The sequence below is a fragment of the Sturnira hondurensis genome, unplaced genomic scaffold, assembly GCF_014824575.4.
Source record: "Sturnira hondurensis isolate 20B ecotype Veracruz unplaced genomic scaffold, ASM1482457v3 Scaffold0006413, whole genome shotgun sequence".
NCBI lineage: Eukaryota > Metazoa > Chordata > Mammalia > Chiroptera > Phyllostomidae > Sturnira > Sturnira hondurensis.
In genome coordinates, this window is record NW_028079044.1 from 13,600,687 (window position 1) to 13,617,910 (window position 17,224).

The window sequence follows — 17,224 nt, forward strand, 5'->3', positions numbered from 1 at the left end:
TGTATTTTGCCATGTAAAATGTACACTTTTTTGCTCAGATTTTTTAAGGCAAAATAAGGACACATTATATATGGGTATAATGATTACATTCCAGGTGTGTAATAATGGATATAATAATCCTGTGTGTCATGTGCACACATGATACATGGAAGCACATTATATGATGCAAAATATGGGTATGTTTGCTTTAGTATGAAAAAACATACAGGGTAAATTTTTGCTTGGTGCCTAGTATATTGTTTCAAATGAGTTTAACTTAGTTACTTTTCTAATGTCTACAAGTGTTGGCTGTTAATTTCATTCAGATTAATTGTTGTATATCCATGATAGCCTCAAGACTAATTGGCATGTATAATATTTCACAGTCACATTAAAAGTAGAATTCATGGTGAAAGGTGTTGAGTAAACCACTATTGGTGGCTTCATTGTGACCTTTTACAGGGAACTGCTGGATGTATGGGCCGAGCTACAGGATATCCACGACGCACATGGCTTGAGATATCAATGGGGCGGCTCCCATAGCAACAAGAAGCTTTTGTGCTCCTTGGGAATAGACACCCGAAACATTGTGAGTTTGTTAGTACCTTGGAAAATCCTTTAATCAACCTATGGATGTTTTAGATGGTTACACTTCTATTCAAGCAGTGATAAACTAGCTCTTCAGAAAAATAAATATTTGTTGGTTTAAATGTTCATGTGTTTCAAATATGCTAACTTTTAAACATAAATCTAAATTTTTCTCCAGTCAACATTTCCTATTTTTAGAAAAAGTTGTTTAGTGTGTTTTCTTAACTATAAAATGAAGTAATTGGGCTGGGAGATCAAAAATACAACCCGATATGGGCAATCTGACAATTTCTTCAGTTTATCATTTATAATGTATGTAGTAAAGCATTGCAAGTACATTTTGGAAAGCATTCCATTGTATGACAGATCATTCTCTAAATATATGTTCTTTCTCTCTAACACATGTGTGTAGCTCTTCACAGGGAATAAGAAGCAACCTGTTATAGTGCCCATGTATGCAGCAGGGTTGGTGAGTACAAAGTTTTTCTGTGTGTGCTTACCATTATTACAGTATTTATTCTGTAAAATCATTTTACATAGTATGTATGACATGGAAAGTATTTTAAGGGCATTTAATCTGGGAACATTAGGGGAATAAATAAAATATCCTTTTTGATCTCATAAATCTCTTTAAATCTTGATCTGAGGATATTTTTCTATATTCTATTAGTTAACAGACTTTTGTCTTAGATTGAAAATCACTTTTATTTTAGTACTATTAGTGCTCATAGTAAGTCTTTGTAAAATGCACCTCAAAAGGTTTTTCTTTTTTCTTAAATTTGCTTTTAAATAGAAGCTGAAGTATCTAAAGGTTTAGATACCATTTGTTCTAATCCAGTTGTGATCAATTTAAATGATGAAATATTGAGAAGAAGGATGTATATAAAAACTTGGAAATACCATATTATAGTAACTGAAAATGACAAGGGCATATAATTGATCCTTACTGTTTCCATTAATGTTTTAAATGTGTTGAAATTTTTTTTTTTAGATATGCCAGGTAGTCCAGGATAACTGAGGAATTTTCATTCTGTACCTTATCAAGATTCAGTCACATTTTAAAGTTGGATATGTTTGTGTTTTTTTTGTGTGTCTTTCAGTTATTGGTAAATAAAAATGTCCAATCTGTTCAACTAAAAATATTTTTAAATTCTTTTGCCAATAACTTGAAAATAAGGGAAAATACTATGTTTAAGAAACAAATAAAAAACTAAGAAACTCTTGGTGTGGAATTTAAATTGTAGCCCTTTGTGTGCATGTACAAATGAATTTGCTGTGGAACCTGATCTTTCTTTAATCTAAAACGTTCTGTGAATAAGCTCTAATTATTGATATCAAATTGGACTGGTTTGCTTTGTTCTGTTTTTATAGTTTTGTTTGTTTTGTGGAATTGGACAAAAACCTTTTTTTGTGCTCATTCTTTCCAGTTTCTGCTCCTTAATAAATAGTTATCTTGTATTTTTAGAACACCTTGATTATCCCTACACTCTTTTCTGTTGTGGGTAAATATAATCCAGAACATTTTTCTAGCATTTTGGTTATTTATATTTCTTTTTTTCTCAAAGAGAAGCGTTCTAGAAGTTGTTATTGTCGCATTCATTCAGTGGTAACCTACTTAATGCTTATGTGCAGGCTCATCACATTAGCTAGTTCTTGAAGTTTAGTTAGAAGTTAGAGGCAAATATTTATGCTTTATTTTGCTATCTTAATTACAATATTTATTAGTAATAATTTTTCATTTTTATAAGCTTTTAATATACCAAAGTTGACTTAGTATATCATCTCATTCATTTTTGTGATACCTTACATTTAGAAATTTATTCTTTTCATCTCTGGCTTCAAATTTTCATTATACCCCAGTTTTTCCCATGAAGCATGCGATGTTCGATATCTTTTTATCTCATCTGGAGAAATAGTATCTGAAATAATTATTTAAATCATTGGTTCTTGGACTTTGATGTGAACTGCTTGGAAGACTTGTTAAAAACACGTTGCTGGTTACCACCCTCAGTTTCTTACTCAGTAGGTCTGGGACAGGGCTCAAGAATTTGCACCTCTGACAAGTTCCCAGGTGATGAGAAGATATAGAAACTACTGGTTGGGGACAACTTTGAGAAACACTGGTTTAGTGATAGTTCACATTTAAAAAGTTGATTAAGACTAATGCCAAATTGCATAGTTTCTGCCAAATGCATAGTTTCCTTGTGTAAGGGCACACTAGAAAGCCTGGATAATGTTTGTGATAGTGTTAGACCACGCATTCATGAATTCAGTCTGTAAATTGCTTTAGGTAGCTTATGCCCTATTTTGAGGGGGAGGAAGTTCTCCTGAAAACTTGTTTTTAGAAATTTACAGATTCTAACATTATTTACTTGGTGGCTTTAATTTTGCCCACTCCCACCCCCTAGCTCACAATAAGGGGGAATTTTTATTTGGATCTGATTGATAAATATTCAATTGGTTATCAAGCATTATTTTAAATTGTGTAAAAGCTTGGCTTTTTTCAGGCCAGTAACCTGGATTATTACCCATTATTATTAGTGTTTGGTAGAGTGTTGATGCAAAATGCTGATTTTTTTATTTGTTTCTACATTCATTCTGAATGTCTTTCTTACTCAAAAAGTATGTTAGATTTTTACACACCTAGTAGAACATGTAAGACATTTTCCCCGCTGAAATGGATGTGTCTCTGTTTTGCCAGTCCAAAGAACTAAGTATTAAAGCTCCCATTTTTTAGTTGAGCTAGAATCAAACACTAAACCCATCTACATTGAAGCATGTAGATGTCATCACATTTGATAGTATGTTTTAAAATCATCTCTCACTTCTCCAGGCACCCCCATAGTGTAATGTGTATGAAGGGTGCCCTCTCCTGCAGATTCAGTGTCGGAAATATCACAAACTTCTTGCACTGTGAGGGCCAGGATCTACTACACTGCTCTGCTTGCCTCTTAGACGCTCCCCATTCCCACCATGGCAACTTGGGTTTTTGCTTTTATGTGGCAGTGATAACCAGTCACTTTGAAACAAATTTGATTTAAAATACAAGTTCTTACTTCAAAATTTTGTTTTCCCAAGGTATTATTGTGAAACATTTCTCATCATCGTGCTGCAAGATTTTCTCTGAACAAAATTTATGGATGGTTCCTTTTGTTTTTAGTGACTTTCCAAATGACCTGTTTTTTCCTTTCTGTTTTAAGTTTCTTGTAAAGTTTATAACTTGATATCCTCCCCAAACTAATGGCTAATATACCTGTTTCAGGGTATGCTAGAGCCCACCAAGGAACCATTGAAACCATTATCTGCTGCAGAAAAAATTGCTTCCATCGGTCAGACAACCACCATGTCACCAGAAATGAACACATGTACATCTGACCAATTCCAGGTAAAAATACCTGTGTGTACGAATAGATTCATGCATATTTATACTCATGTCCACATACACTGTTGTTTCCCTTGATATATAACTTAGTTTTTAAGGTATTTTAAAAATTTAACTTCCTGATGGGTGTGACTTTTGATTACTTGCTAAGTAACATTTCTTAGAATACAATAAACAAATTATCTTTAATTTCCAAGAATAGAAAGGCACAAATTGGGGACTGGCTAGTTATGGGTAAGTCCTTTAAACCTATCCAAGCCTTAGTCTCTTTCCCTGTAACAGGAAGACTGAAACACGCATCCCTAAAAATCCCTCACAGCTTGAACATTGTATGGTCGTAATTACTGACACACAAGTCTGATAAGTGCTGGATTTCCAAAAAAGAAATAAATGGGATCACGTTTGCTATTATGTATTTTTCTTGAAGCTTGCAAAATTTCATAAAGTAACAAAATTTGGGTGTGTTGATTACATCAAAAACTGTTGTTTGGGGAGTTTGGGTGTAATTGTTACTCTGGTTGAAAATGATGTGACATTTAATAAAGCAGTCTGTGAAATAAAAAAAGAAAGCTCTTTTACCTTTCTTATTCTTTACCTCCTAAGCACATTTAAGGACAAATTTTATTTTAGTCTAATATGTATAATATGAAAGCATCCCCTCTCACTTTTTATCCGGGGGAAAATAACCATTTTAGTTTGCTTATTTTTCCTGCATCAAATCAGAAACTGATTCAGTGCAGGTACAATACTGTTTTTTAGAAGATTGATATTTTTAAGTGAATATTACCATATTGAAACTGTATCCTTCCTCTGTTTGTCATTTTTAATGTAAACATCATCTTCAGTTGTATCTAACACAAGTGTACATTTGGACAGCCTTTCCCAAAATATGTGCTCCATTAAATACTGGCCTCCAAGAAGTGCCCCTGAAAGGGGGTTTCAGGGCGAAACAAGTTTGGGAAGTAACTTCATATTGTACCCTACTCAGAGAGTCACAACACACACATTAAGGACTCTGAAAAATCTTGTAGTAAATAACCCTAATTAATTTTAATGCATGTCTCAAATTAATTTAGCCACAGGACCTTTGCTGCTGGGACTAGGGGAAGAGTCCTAACATTATAGCATTAATGTTTCGAAAAACGTACTTTAGAAAATAACGATATAAAGCAAGTATCTACCCTTTCAAGTGTGTTTCAAGAAATATCTACTATTACTGCTGTGTACCACTGTGGTTTATACCTGGGCATAGCTTAAAGTCTCCTTGAGGCTCAGTTGGATGGAGTGTCATCCAGTAACCAAAGGGTTATGGGTTCAATTCTCCATCAGAGCACGTGCCCGTGTTGCGGGTTTGATCCCTGGGTGAGGCAGGTATGATTCCCCAGACCAGGTGCATATGGGAGACAGCCTGTCAGTGCTTCTCTTTCTCCCTTCCTGACTTTCTAAAAGAATGAAAAAATGTCCTTGGGTGAGGATAAAAATTCTTTTTAAATCCCTTTGAAACCAGTTTACAACTGGCACTGAATTAGTGGGCAAGGAGGCCTGATGCATAAAATTCCTGGCCTCAATGTCTGGACAACAGGCAAGATTGCGTGGGTAAAATGTCTCAGTAGGAAGATCTGTCCTTAGTTATCTTCCTTTCATTGCCTTCTGGATATCAACTGCTCTCCCAGGCCTGCCTTCTCTATGCAGATTCCAAAATCACTTCCACAGCACATTTCCACTGCTGCCATAATCAACATTCTTTTTTTTTAAAAGATTTTATTTATTTCTTTATCTTTAGAGGGGAAGGAGAGAGGGAGAGAAACATCAATGTATGGTTGCCTTTTACATGTCTCCTGCTGGGAGTTGGCCTTCAGGGAACCTGCCTGAAACCCAGGCATGTGCCCTGACTGGGAAACGAACCGCAATCCTCTGGTTCGCAGGCCTGTGCTCAATCCACTGAGCTACACCAGCCAGGGCTATAATCAACATTCTTATTCTCACAGTGCTGGTTCATTAACTGAAAATGGTGCTCTTCTCAGTGGAGGCCACTTGTTGCTAGTTTTGCTTTTCTCCTTCCTCCTTTTTCCTCCATCTATCCACTTCCATGTGTTCCAGCCCCATAAACTATTGCTTATTTTGTCAGGGTTAGCTACCACTCATCATTTTTGCCTCTTGCTAATTTAATTGATCTTACATATTTAATTCTAGTCATCTATATCTTTATTATGCAATACAATAATAGACATGACTAAAAGTAGTCTAGATGCCCTAATACAAACATGTTCATTTCATGAAAGACTTAAATTAATGTGTGTTAATGTAATGGAGGTTAGCTGCAGCTCCATAGTATGTTGCCATTTCTATTCATGAACATATACCCTTATGTACTCATAATCAAAGGATTGGTGTCTCCTTGTTTATAGGCAAGCATAGAAATTTCTAGCAACTAACTTTTTTGTTAGAAGATGGAACTTGGTCTCTTGCTACTTATGTAAAACAGATCTTTTTAATCTTTTTATTATTAGTGTACACATTTCTTTTAAAAAAATACACACATAAATAGTGAATTAAAAAGATTATCCTCTTTTTTTTGTTATAGTTTGTGATCCTCATTAGCTTTAGTTTTTAGGCTTTTCTGAGAATCAGTGAAAATATTATTTCCCAATGGAAGCTGTTCAAACTTAGTTCTGAATCGACGTGAAGCCATGTAAATCTTCATTCTAACATACACACACTCAGACAGATTTCAGTACACATGTCGGACTTCTGTGCTGAGATGTCAGACCTCCATCACTAAATCGTATGATCTTTGCTTGACTTCGTGCTTGTGATGCAGGTTAAAAATTCTACAAACATCTGATATGCATTGTGAAGATTTTCCCTGTACGAAGTGCTCTTTTTTCCCACTATTCTTTGGCATGCAGCATGTATATTACTTTTATTTTACTTTTTGGCCATGCAGTAATGCTGTTATGTCTTCCTGCTAGTCATAGTTTTCAGTGAAAAAGCTACAGTGTTTAGTGCTAGAAGCTTAACAAAATGTGTGTCGGAAAAAGCTATTCAATATCTCATTTAAAAAAACATATACCAAACCTTCCTTTCATGAACTTTTTTTTTTGGCAGCACTAAACATTGACTTTCAAACTTGGCATAGTTGCATAATTCTTATTATGATTACATGCTTTTTTATCTGCCTATTCTAGCTCAATTTTGGTACCCACTGAATTTTTTGTTCTTTCTTCCAAATGACCTTGTAGTCATTAATCTTGTAGCCACTGCATCTCTTCTTCAGGAATTTTAATAACTTACCAACAACTGTTAAGGGTGTTTTTTTTTCCCAAAGATAACTTTTAACTGAAAAGACAGCTTATGTGTACAAAGCAATAGTGATTCCTTTGGGGTTCTTTTTTTTTTCTTTTTAAAATCCTTATCCACTGGATTTCAAGCTCACACCATCCATAGTGTCATTACTGATTTCCCTCTTAGAAGGATCAATACTTTTAACCACCCTTTATTCACTGCTGAATACACTCAACTCTCTGACTAGCGTTTAATTCACTACTCACCACTAACAAAATTCCTCTTTTAGGCTACTTGATGTGGCTATTTCAGTTGTGAATCAGGATTTTAGAGGTAGAATAAAAAAAATGACCATCTGTCATTGTGTTCTCCTTTTACAATAAGAGAACATATTTGGGGAGGCTAAGTGATATGCCCAAAATCTGAGGTACAGCTAAGACCAGAGAACCCAAGTCTCCTGTCTCTAGTCTCCTTTCTTTTTTTGCTCTTTTTATGACCTTGTTTTGTCGCTGCAGTTATCATTCATACCACATTGCTTCAAGTTGTTTTAAAATGCTTTTTCTTATCAATGTCATTAGCCAAAATTGCTTAGATGTCCTATTTTTCATCAGTCTCATTTGTGTTTAACACCTCATTATTATACAGAGTGGGGCAAAAGTAGGTTTATAGTTGTGAGTACATAAAACACAGAGTTTAGTCTTATATTATTTATTAATTGTATTATTTTCTGTATGAACAACTGTAAACCTACTTTTACCCCACCCTGTATTATTGGCTATGTCTTTAAAATACTGTACACCTGTATGAGAAGCTAAAATTCTAGCAAATCACTGAAATATTTCTAAGTGTCCAGCTGCTTGATATCATTTAGACAAAACATGTTAATGAAAGAGCTTTGCTCCATTTATCAAAAAATGTTGTTATTGCATAAACTGGGTTTTGTCCATTTAGTCAAGGATGAATATAACGAAGGTGTCACTGATATAGGAGGTGAATATTGTGAGTTGGATCTGTAAGAATGCCTAGAGGTTTTTTATTTGTTTGTTTTTGAGGTCACCTAATGAAGAACTTTTCTAAATGGTGTTTATCAGTCTTGTAAGCAGGTTATAAACTAGATTTTCACCAGCATTTTTTGTTAGAATAATTATACATTCGCAGGAAGCTACAAAGATAGTACAGAAAAGGTGCCTTGTACCTTCACCAGTTTCCCTCCTGATTATGTCTTACATAATTACAGTACAATATCAAAACCAGCAATATGACATTTGCAAAATATGTGTATATAGTTCTGTGGCATCTTCAGAAAGATTATAGAACCACAACTGCAGTAAAGTTCCATCGCCGCAAAGAACTCCCTCAATACACACCCCCACTGTCACCGCCTCACCCCCTCCCACAACCATCCCTAGTCCCTGGTGGCTACTAATGTTAGCATTTTGCTTTGTTTGTTCCACCCCCACCCCCACCCCGGCCCTTCCAGCCTCCAGTCCTGACCTGATCTGGGGGCAATGAGATGCTTACAGTAATGTCGTGTATCATTGGTATTCTAGTTATCAAGACAATTGTTATTATAATATCTTGGTTTTAGACTTTCAAAAATCATGGATTCGTGCTCCTTTCCTAGAGGGAACAGTATCCATCTACGTAGGAGAAAAAATGAGCACTAAGTTTTTAAGTACCTACCTTAAAATAAAGCATGTGCCTATACACACAGCAAAGGGATATAAAAAAAGACGACATGTTGATATTAAGAGTCTAATAAAACACAGGGTTATTTCAGTAAGTGTTGTTAACACCACCTCAAAATAAAAGAAGAAAACCAAAACCCACAATTTTTTCTCATCAAGAATAGTCCTAAAATAAAGTGATACTCATTTAAAAAATGTTTTGTGCTACTTTTTGTCTTATGTGTACAATTTGGAAAATTGTAAAGAACCAGAGACCTTACACTTTGAACCTTCCCATTTTATGTGTATAATGAGACCAACTAAACTAACCATACATGGTCATACAACTAGTTATTCATAGTTGCTCAGTCTCAACCAAGTTTCCTTATTTTTAGTGGGTACCTTCTCTATTGTATTATACTCTCTATTAAGAAATTTTAAGTGGCTAGTCATTTAAATTTAATCACACTAGTGAAAAAAGTCCGTGACTTTTTAAAATATTTTAATGTTTTTATTATAATCAAACCAATAGTTTATGATTTGAGACTAGGTTGAAATCTTGACATAGAAACAGTCCATAAATACCTCTTTGAAATGTAAAGATAACTCCATTTCTCAGAAACAACTATTTTAATGTTAACAAACTATACTGTTTATAAATTTTGCAATTTCAGTTTGGGTTACTATTTGTAGATAACCTTCTGAAATTGTAAATTATCCCAGTTTTGTCTTTAGGTAATTTATTGCCTAATTATCTAGCTATAATAGTTATGTGTGTGTTTTTTTTAAGGATTCTTCATGTTGCTACAATTTGTGCTGATTAATTTTGATTTTTTGGTTTTCAACTCTAGGAGTCTCTACCACCCGTCCAGTTTGACTGGAGTAGCAGTGGCCTTACTAACCCTTTAGATGGTACGTCTCTCCGTAGAGCCTCTAGCACCAGAGCTAGAGTTAAGAAAGCTACAAAGTTCAGACAAACTTCTCTCTGCTGATTTCCTTTTTTTGTTTGAACATAACTTCTTATTCTTATCTTTGGAAATTCAGGCTTTCTTTCTGAATAGTAATTGCTCAAGAAATTAGCCATTACTATTATTAACATTAATGTCCAAATATAGGTAGTAAGTAGCTAGGTAAAATTTTAGTTTCTTTATCTTAAGTCAAAAAGCTTCTTTATTTTTTACAACTATCTAGGTAGTTTAAATGATATTTTAGGTAAGCTCAATTTCCTTGAAATTAGTTTCTGTAGTTTTAATTTATAGAATTTTTTTGGATGTAAATTCTTGTGACTAGAGGCTGCTTTAAAGCACAAAGCACAATTAACCAAATACATTGTGCAAGTAGACCCGTACTTACTGACTCAAAGTAGTTTTCAGATTTAATAATATTTTATAGAGTACTTATATGCAAATGGAAGGTGAATGATTTTCATGATCCTTTTCTAAAATGTATCTCAAAATACTGGTAGGTAGTTCCAGAAATAATTGGTTTCACTCATGGCTTTAAGAGAAATTCCTGAAAAAGAAATAACTTCTTATAGTTAATGTGGGGTCTTTAACACAAAAATGCTTGCTTTCCAGTGTGCCGACACCACAAGTTTCAGTTGTACCCTAAGATAACAACTCTTACTCCTGCACTTCATCAGTTGTTTGAGCCATTGCCTGAAACACCTGTCATTCTGTCAGTTTTGCCATGGAGTGGGGGTCCTGGGACATTGGGAAAGCATCCGATTGAGTAACAGTGCTGAAGGAAAGCCTGGATGAACCTTTTGCTGTTGTCTGGTGTCTTAATTTAGTCAAATCCTCGTGCTTTTTTATTAACAAACAACTTTAAAAATGTACACTATTTCTGATTACTGTTTCAGAGTTAAAGGGGAACAGTACAGCTTGAGGTTGCACATCAGGGTAGGGCAGTTATGACATTCCTTATTATTTTGTTTCATTTTAAACTAAGTTAATGTATTGGCATGTGTCCTAAAACTGAAAACTTCGTCACTTTTAAAAATGTATTGATTGGAAACCAATATTACTAACATGAAAGTCTGATTGGGCATGTGCAGTGATTCAATATTGGGTTGAAATACAAGTATTGTTTCCCTTTAACGGGTATATTTCCCCCTTGGTCTTTCTGGTATGGCTTCAAGTTTGATTGAAAGAACTGAACTTCTAACTAAAACCTTACCAAGTGTTAAATTATTTACATTGTACATGAGAAAATGTACATCGAATTAAATTGTTATTTCCGAAATGTCCTTAGTAATGAAAAACTAATACTGTACACATTGTTTTAATGTTGATTTAAAAATGTGTAATGACTACTAATTATAACCTGCATGTTCAAGTGTGTGTCTTACCCCTTTTTACACATAACCCCTCCTCCCTTGGCTTACCTTCTGTGTGGCTGCCTACCAACACGGTCACTGAATTTCAAGCTAGTGGAGGTTCCACTCTCCTGAACCTTGATTTCTTTGGGCCCGTGGATGACAGTAGCTCTAGCAGCAGCACCACAATCCCAGGTCAGCAGAGTGTTAAAACCACGATTACAGTTTATTTACTAAAAGCATGACCACATCACTTGACTTTCCTATAAACAAGGAAACAAGTAGATTGCTTTCTCTGTGATGTCTTTCTAGTACTTTTCTTTCACCTATCTATTGTATTTTCTAGTCGCTGACCATAGCAAATGACTTACATGAAATGTATTTTAAGGAAAGCTTTCTCAGAATGTACTAGTCAGAGCTCAAAGTAGTTTCTAGGAATAAAATTGCCTTCATGTCCTTAGTTAAAGGCAGGGTTTTTTCCTGTAAATGAAAAATGCGATATTTTACATGCTTATTTTTTAAAGCATATTCTATAAAGCCATTTGAAAAAATAAAAGTTTAGAGATATAAGAATATTTTAGTACACAAAGATGACTTTACATTGTAGTGCTTGTGATAGTAGAACCTTTAAAATGCTAGTATTCAATTAGTTGTTTATTAGTGCTAATGGATGTATAATTAGGTTCCAAAATGTTGGAGTCCAGCACTTAATTATTTAGTTCCACATAGAACTATTATTGTTTTTGTGTAGCTTTTAAATAGAAAGTATGCTGTTAGTTTTCCATGTGGAGGACAAAAAAGTTTACAAAAGTTAGTAGTAGAACATAGTTGCTATGAGATACTAAAAGTTAGAAATTAAACCTTACTTGGAGTGCCTGTTAAATTAATGTTCAGCCCTGGAAAAGTTCAGTTCATTGACCAAAGAACTAATGTACTTTGTCATTTTCTAACTTAATAAAAGATTAAAATATAATGGCATTTTTATGTTTATGTTTATATTTTATTTACTATGATTTTAATGACTGGCCTCCCAACCTGGGATCTGGTAATCATGCCCACTGATCCTCAGACGCCACTGGGTGCTGTATGTAGAGGTCGATGCAAAGTGAGGATCCCTCAGTGTCCCCACTAGTATCCAGTTACAGCCAGTCTGGTTCCTGAGAATTTGCTGGGTTTGTTCTGTTCAACTAGATAACCCTGCCACCTACTTCCAGCAGTTTTAGGTGCCATGATGGGAAGTGGGGGAGCATAAATCAGTCAGCTAAGGGTCAGCCTGGAATGAGGATGCCCTTCTCCAAGGTCTGGTTTTGGAAATCTGATCCTGCTCTAAGGAAGGTCCAAGGCCATTTGGTAGAATGACTCGGTTCCTCACATTTAAGCCCTGGTTATCATGTTCATTGTTTCCAAGATTTGCAAGCATGTGAAAAAAACAATCTGTGTATGGTTTTGAGTTCAAAATGATATTTCCCTATTTACTTAAATTCTAAATACACTTGATGTATGGAATGACCTGGGTGAGCTGATTAGTTGTTTTTAATACTTAATGGGGAAAAAGTGTGTATTGATTTCCTTATTGCTGTAGTCCCAGGAATGAATTACCAAGCTCCCATTTTTAATTTGCTCTCAGCTTTTTTTTCTGTCATGACTGTATTATAATTTAAACAAGTCCACTATTTTTGGATGCCTAAAAACCTGGTTTAAATTTAACTTTGGTTACATTTCAAACTCCGTTAAAAACCATCCATAGGAGTGCAGATGATCTAACCACATGAAGAAGCACAGAAATGACCTGATAACCAGGCTCAGTATACACAGCTAGAGGAGAGCAAGTGTTTCGGAAGCTTAGAGCTGTGATGGAAGTGAAATTAGCATGGTCAAATGCAGTCCTCATTACTTTGGAACCTTTTAAATATTTTTGTTCCGTATTTTCATTAATATGCTCTAGCTGCTGTATAAACTTGATTACTACAAAGTTGCTTTGGCTTCTTTTTATTGCTATTGAGTTTTGTTAAAACTTGCCATCAAGCTGCAGTTCTTGACACCTTCCTTAGTATTCCATTTCACCACTTGCTTGCACCTTTTCTGACTTGTTTCTGGGAAAGTCATTTTGTCTTAGCTTGCGGTTACTTAATTATTTGTGTGTGAGACTTAGGAGGTTGGCATAGAACTTGGTTGGCTAGCTTTAGTTATGTAACTGCACTATGCCTCATTAAGGTTTTGTTTTTTTAAACTCTTCTATTAAAAAGAATTACTCTCTAATTATTAGTATAGAGTAGGTAATTATTTTGTTTTTGAAAAATATAGCCATAATACTTTTTTTTTGTTAGTGTTTGTTTTGAGCTTGGGGAGGTTGATTTTTTTGTTGTTGCTTTTTTAACTCCTACTTTACTGTTTGACAGCCAAGCGGCCAGTATTTTACAAATCCAAGTAAATTTTTATCAGCACTTTTCCTGTTGCCAGTCAGAATGCAGTTTATTCTGCATTATTCCTTAGACCTATACTGAAATTTTGTAGTTACTTAGAAGCTAACCTTCCACAGTGGAGAAAAGAGGTACTCTGGGTTCGTTTGGTCCCTTTACAGGCATCTGTAATTTTTTGCATTTTAATTGCTGCCCATATCTTAATATTATAAAAATATGAAGAAAGGGCCTTTTAATATATTTTGAAACTGCTCCTGAATGAAATATTAAGAACTTGGGAGAGTCAACAAACATTTTCTATAGCCTTCCTCCCTTGTTGGACATGGTAATTGTGGAAGCTGCTTCTGCTTGTTTGATTTCTCTAAACATCTGAGATCTCTATTTACATCTGCTAGTCATCTGCAAAGGGGGTTAACAGAAGGCAGTTTCTGGGGGGGTTTCTTAATCTTGAAATATACTAAAAGGAAAACACTTGTTGATAGTAATATGTGCGTTTATATTTTATCAGCTGATCATCAGGGCTTTTTTAGAAACAATAAGATTGATGAAGCTATAAGAAATTTTTTAAAGTATACCCTGAAACTATGGAACTTTTTCTCTCAAGTAATTTGCTGGGACCAAGAAGACTGTACAATTAAAAACTTTTTTAATCTGATTATCTTTATTATCTCAAGTTTAGCTTGAGTTGAAATACTTAATTGTTTTCATTGTTCTCATAGTCATATTTAATATAAATCTATATTCAAGCAATATAAAAATACATATGTATAGTTTACTAAATTCACATAAGGAGAGGATTTTTGTAGACTTTTACAATAAATTTTATCCCCTAACATAATTTTATTTTGAATTTGTTTAACAAGATATTTGAACTATTAGCTACTGGAGTTAGATATAAGACTATAGAAATATAATTAACTCTTCAGACAATTTTATTTTATCCAGAGGCAGTTATTTTTTACTTTTTCTGAAAATATTATACCCTCCCACATCTTAGAAAGAACAACATGGTATATAATTTATCTTTAGTAATAATTTGATGTTTTGAGTAATATTTTATGCCCTCAAATTGTCAGAATATTTAAACTAACCAAATCATTTATCGTATTTGGAACTTGATATTAGTTTCCAAATCTTTTGGTGTGGAAGAAAATAATGCAGGAAAGTGGTCAAGAAGGTAGGAGGAGAAGGAGGTTCAAAAAATGAGGTTAATCAATCAACTTAAAAATTGAGGCCTCCTGTTGTATAACAAATCATGTGCATTCTATTGATAAGACGTTAGCTTTCATATTTCAAACCAATCCAAAATTGAGAGAGTTTTCTATAGCAGATAGAATTTTCAGAAGTGTTGGGTGATACTATGTTAGATAAAGATTATATTTATACCAAAGAGGAATTTTGAAAGTATTTTTCTATTTTATAAAGACTCAAAAGTGGAATTTGTAATTTAAAAAATAAATACAATGGCACAGTGTATTAAAGATGTGTTATGCTTGTAAAAGACTCAGATGTTTACAGAATAATTGCCTTTTGCATCTTGGATTGTGGCTAATTGAGTGACCCATTGCAGCTCGCCACCACTGACTATCATTTTATACTATAAGGTGTGGATCCAGAGTTGTATGAGTTAACAACTTCTAAACTGGAACTCTCCACCTCAAGCCTCAAAGTGACTGATGCATTTGCGAGACTCATGTCCACAGTAGAGAAGACAAGCACATCTACCAGGTAAACAGTTAGTGATTATTATAACCTGACTTTGACTTCTGTGTTGAAACAGCCCAAATGTGAAAGCAAATAAGTTTGCAGTATTTCACTGTATTGTATTAAAACTGGTTTAATGCCTAATTTCAGAAAATAGTATCAAATGTTTAATTATGAGATATTATTAGAGCAGACTATTTCATAAGAGACTGACTAGCAAGGGCTAACACATGTGTTTTTTTCTTCCCCCGCCTCCAACTTTGTAGAGAAGAATTCTGGTTATTAATTCTAAGTACTGAGATCATAAAGCCACTGTAGAAACATCCCCTCTTTCCCTTCATAACTTACTGAGGCCTTTGGGAAGGAACCCAGCCTCACACTCCCAGAGTCAACAAGGCTAATCTTTTTACTTCCAGGTTAAGATAGGGTGATGGCCACTACTTTTTTTTTCTGAATTTTTGCTGATGTGCAGCATCTCTCATTGCTTCATCAAGGTTTCTGGGAGCCCCTTCAGGGCATGCCTTTAGAAAAGCAGTTGTCTGCCCTAGCCGGTGTGGCTCAGTGGATTGAGCGTGGGCCTGTGAACCAAAGGATTACGGTTCAATTCCCGGTCAGAACACATGCCTGGGTTGCAGGCCAGTTCCCAGCAGGGGATGCATGAGAGGCGACTATACATTGATATTTGTCTCCCTCTCTCCTTCCCTTCCCCTCCAAAGATAAATAAATAAAATCTTTAAAAAAAAGAAAGAAAGAAAGAAAAGCAGTTGTCTCAGTGTCAGAACCAGATACAAGGAATGTCACTTGGGCCTTGTGTTTAGGGTTCAGGACCTTTAATTTTACATAGTCAAGCTCTAGAATAAGCCATTGTTTTGGCATGTTAGCCATAAAAATAAGCCAGTTCCTAGTAAGAGCTAATCATTGTGAGCCAGATTACTGCAAGAGCAAGTATTGATTGGCATAGCATCTCGGCTGTCCCAAGACTGTGATACATCTGCATTTTAAAATGTTTGAATGTCCATTCAACAAATATTTATTATTGTTAATGCTATTAATATTTATAATTATAAAAGCCATTATTATTTGTTTTATAATTATAATTATGGATACCCTTAACTTTCCCTGAGATGGATTTGTAGCATGCATGTGCTTATTTGTCCAGATTCTCTCCATTGTTCTCATTACCCCTATTCCTTTGATGTAATGCTACTTGGCACTGCTAACGTCTATTATTAAGTGAACCTACTTGTAAGTGAAGCCATTGTGGGTGTTTTGTTTGCTTTCTAATTTTTTTATTCCCAAATAAATAATATTTTCAAATTGAAATCTTCTCATACAGTTTTCTTACCCATTTTTTCCTGTGTATGTTAACCAAAAGCTAAATGTATGTTTAACTTTAAAAAACCCTGGAATATCTGTTGTATGGGCTTTACCCTGTTATTTTTAGTGCAGTCTTTTGTAGGAACAATCATACTGTTTTCCTTACCTTTTTTCCTTTCCAGTCTCACTGAAAAGGAACAAGTTAGTTTTGGAAGTCCCAATGATGAGAATTCATTCTTTGCACCATTAGGAGGAGCTCTACACCACATTGTTAACTTGCTCTCCTAACTTTTTGATTCATCCTTGAAACATGCTGTAATGTATGTACACTGGGGAACTTCTCCAACTCCTCTGTCACTTCAAGAAATTCAAGAAGATATTTTCATTTTTCTCTTACTCTGTGCTGTTATGGAATGAACTAACGCATAGCATGTATCCTAGCCACCACCCTTGTTGAAGCTCGTTGGATTACTCTCTGCTACCTGTTCAGCTCTACATTTATAGAAGGAACTTTTTTTGACTGATTAATTTTAGACAGAGAAAGAGACATCAATTTGTTGTTCCA

General features: G+C 34.7%; 1 protein-coding gene across 2 annotated transcripts in view; it reads left to right on the plus strand.

Annotated features, from left to right (window-relative positions):
- Window positions 1-17,224, plus strand: part of AFTPH (aftiphilin) — a 62,533-nt gene that overhangs the window by 40,013 nt on the left and 5,296 nt on the right. Inside the window, exons 4-9 of one of the 2 annotated variants that reach the window (XM_037048036.1) lie at window positions 442-568; window positions 980-1,036; window positions 3,830-3,952; window positions 9,753-9,813; window positions 11,330-11,413; window positions 15,243-15,366. In XM_037048036.1, coding sequence (XP_036903931.1) covers window positions 442-568; window positions 980-1,036; window positions 3,830-3,952; window positions 9,753-9,813; window positions 11,330-11,413; window positions 15,243-15,366 — 576 coding nt within the window. The remainder of the gene's footprint in view (window positions 1-441; window positions 569-979; window positions 1,037-3,829; window positions 3,953-9,752; window positions 9,814-11,329; window positions 11,414-15,242; window positions 15,367-17,224) is intronic. The other variant, XM_037048037.1, reaches the window with a different exon arrangement.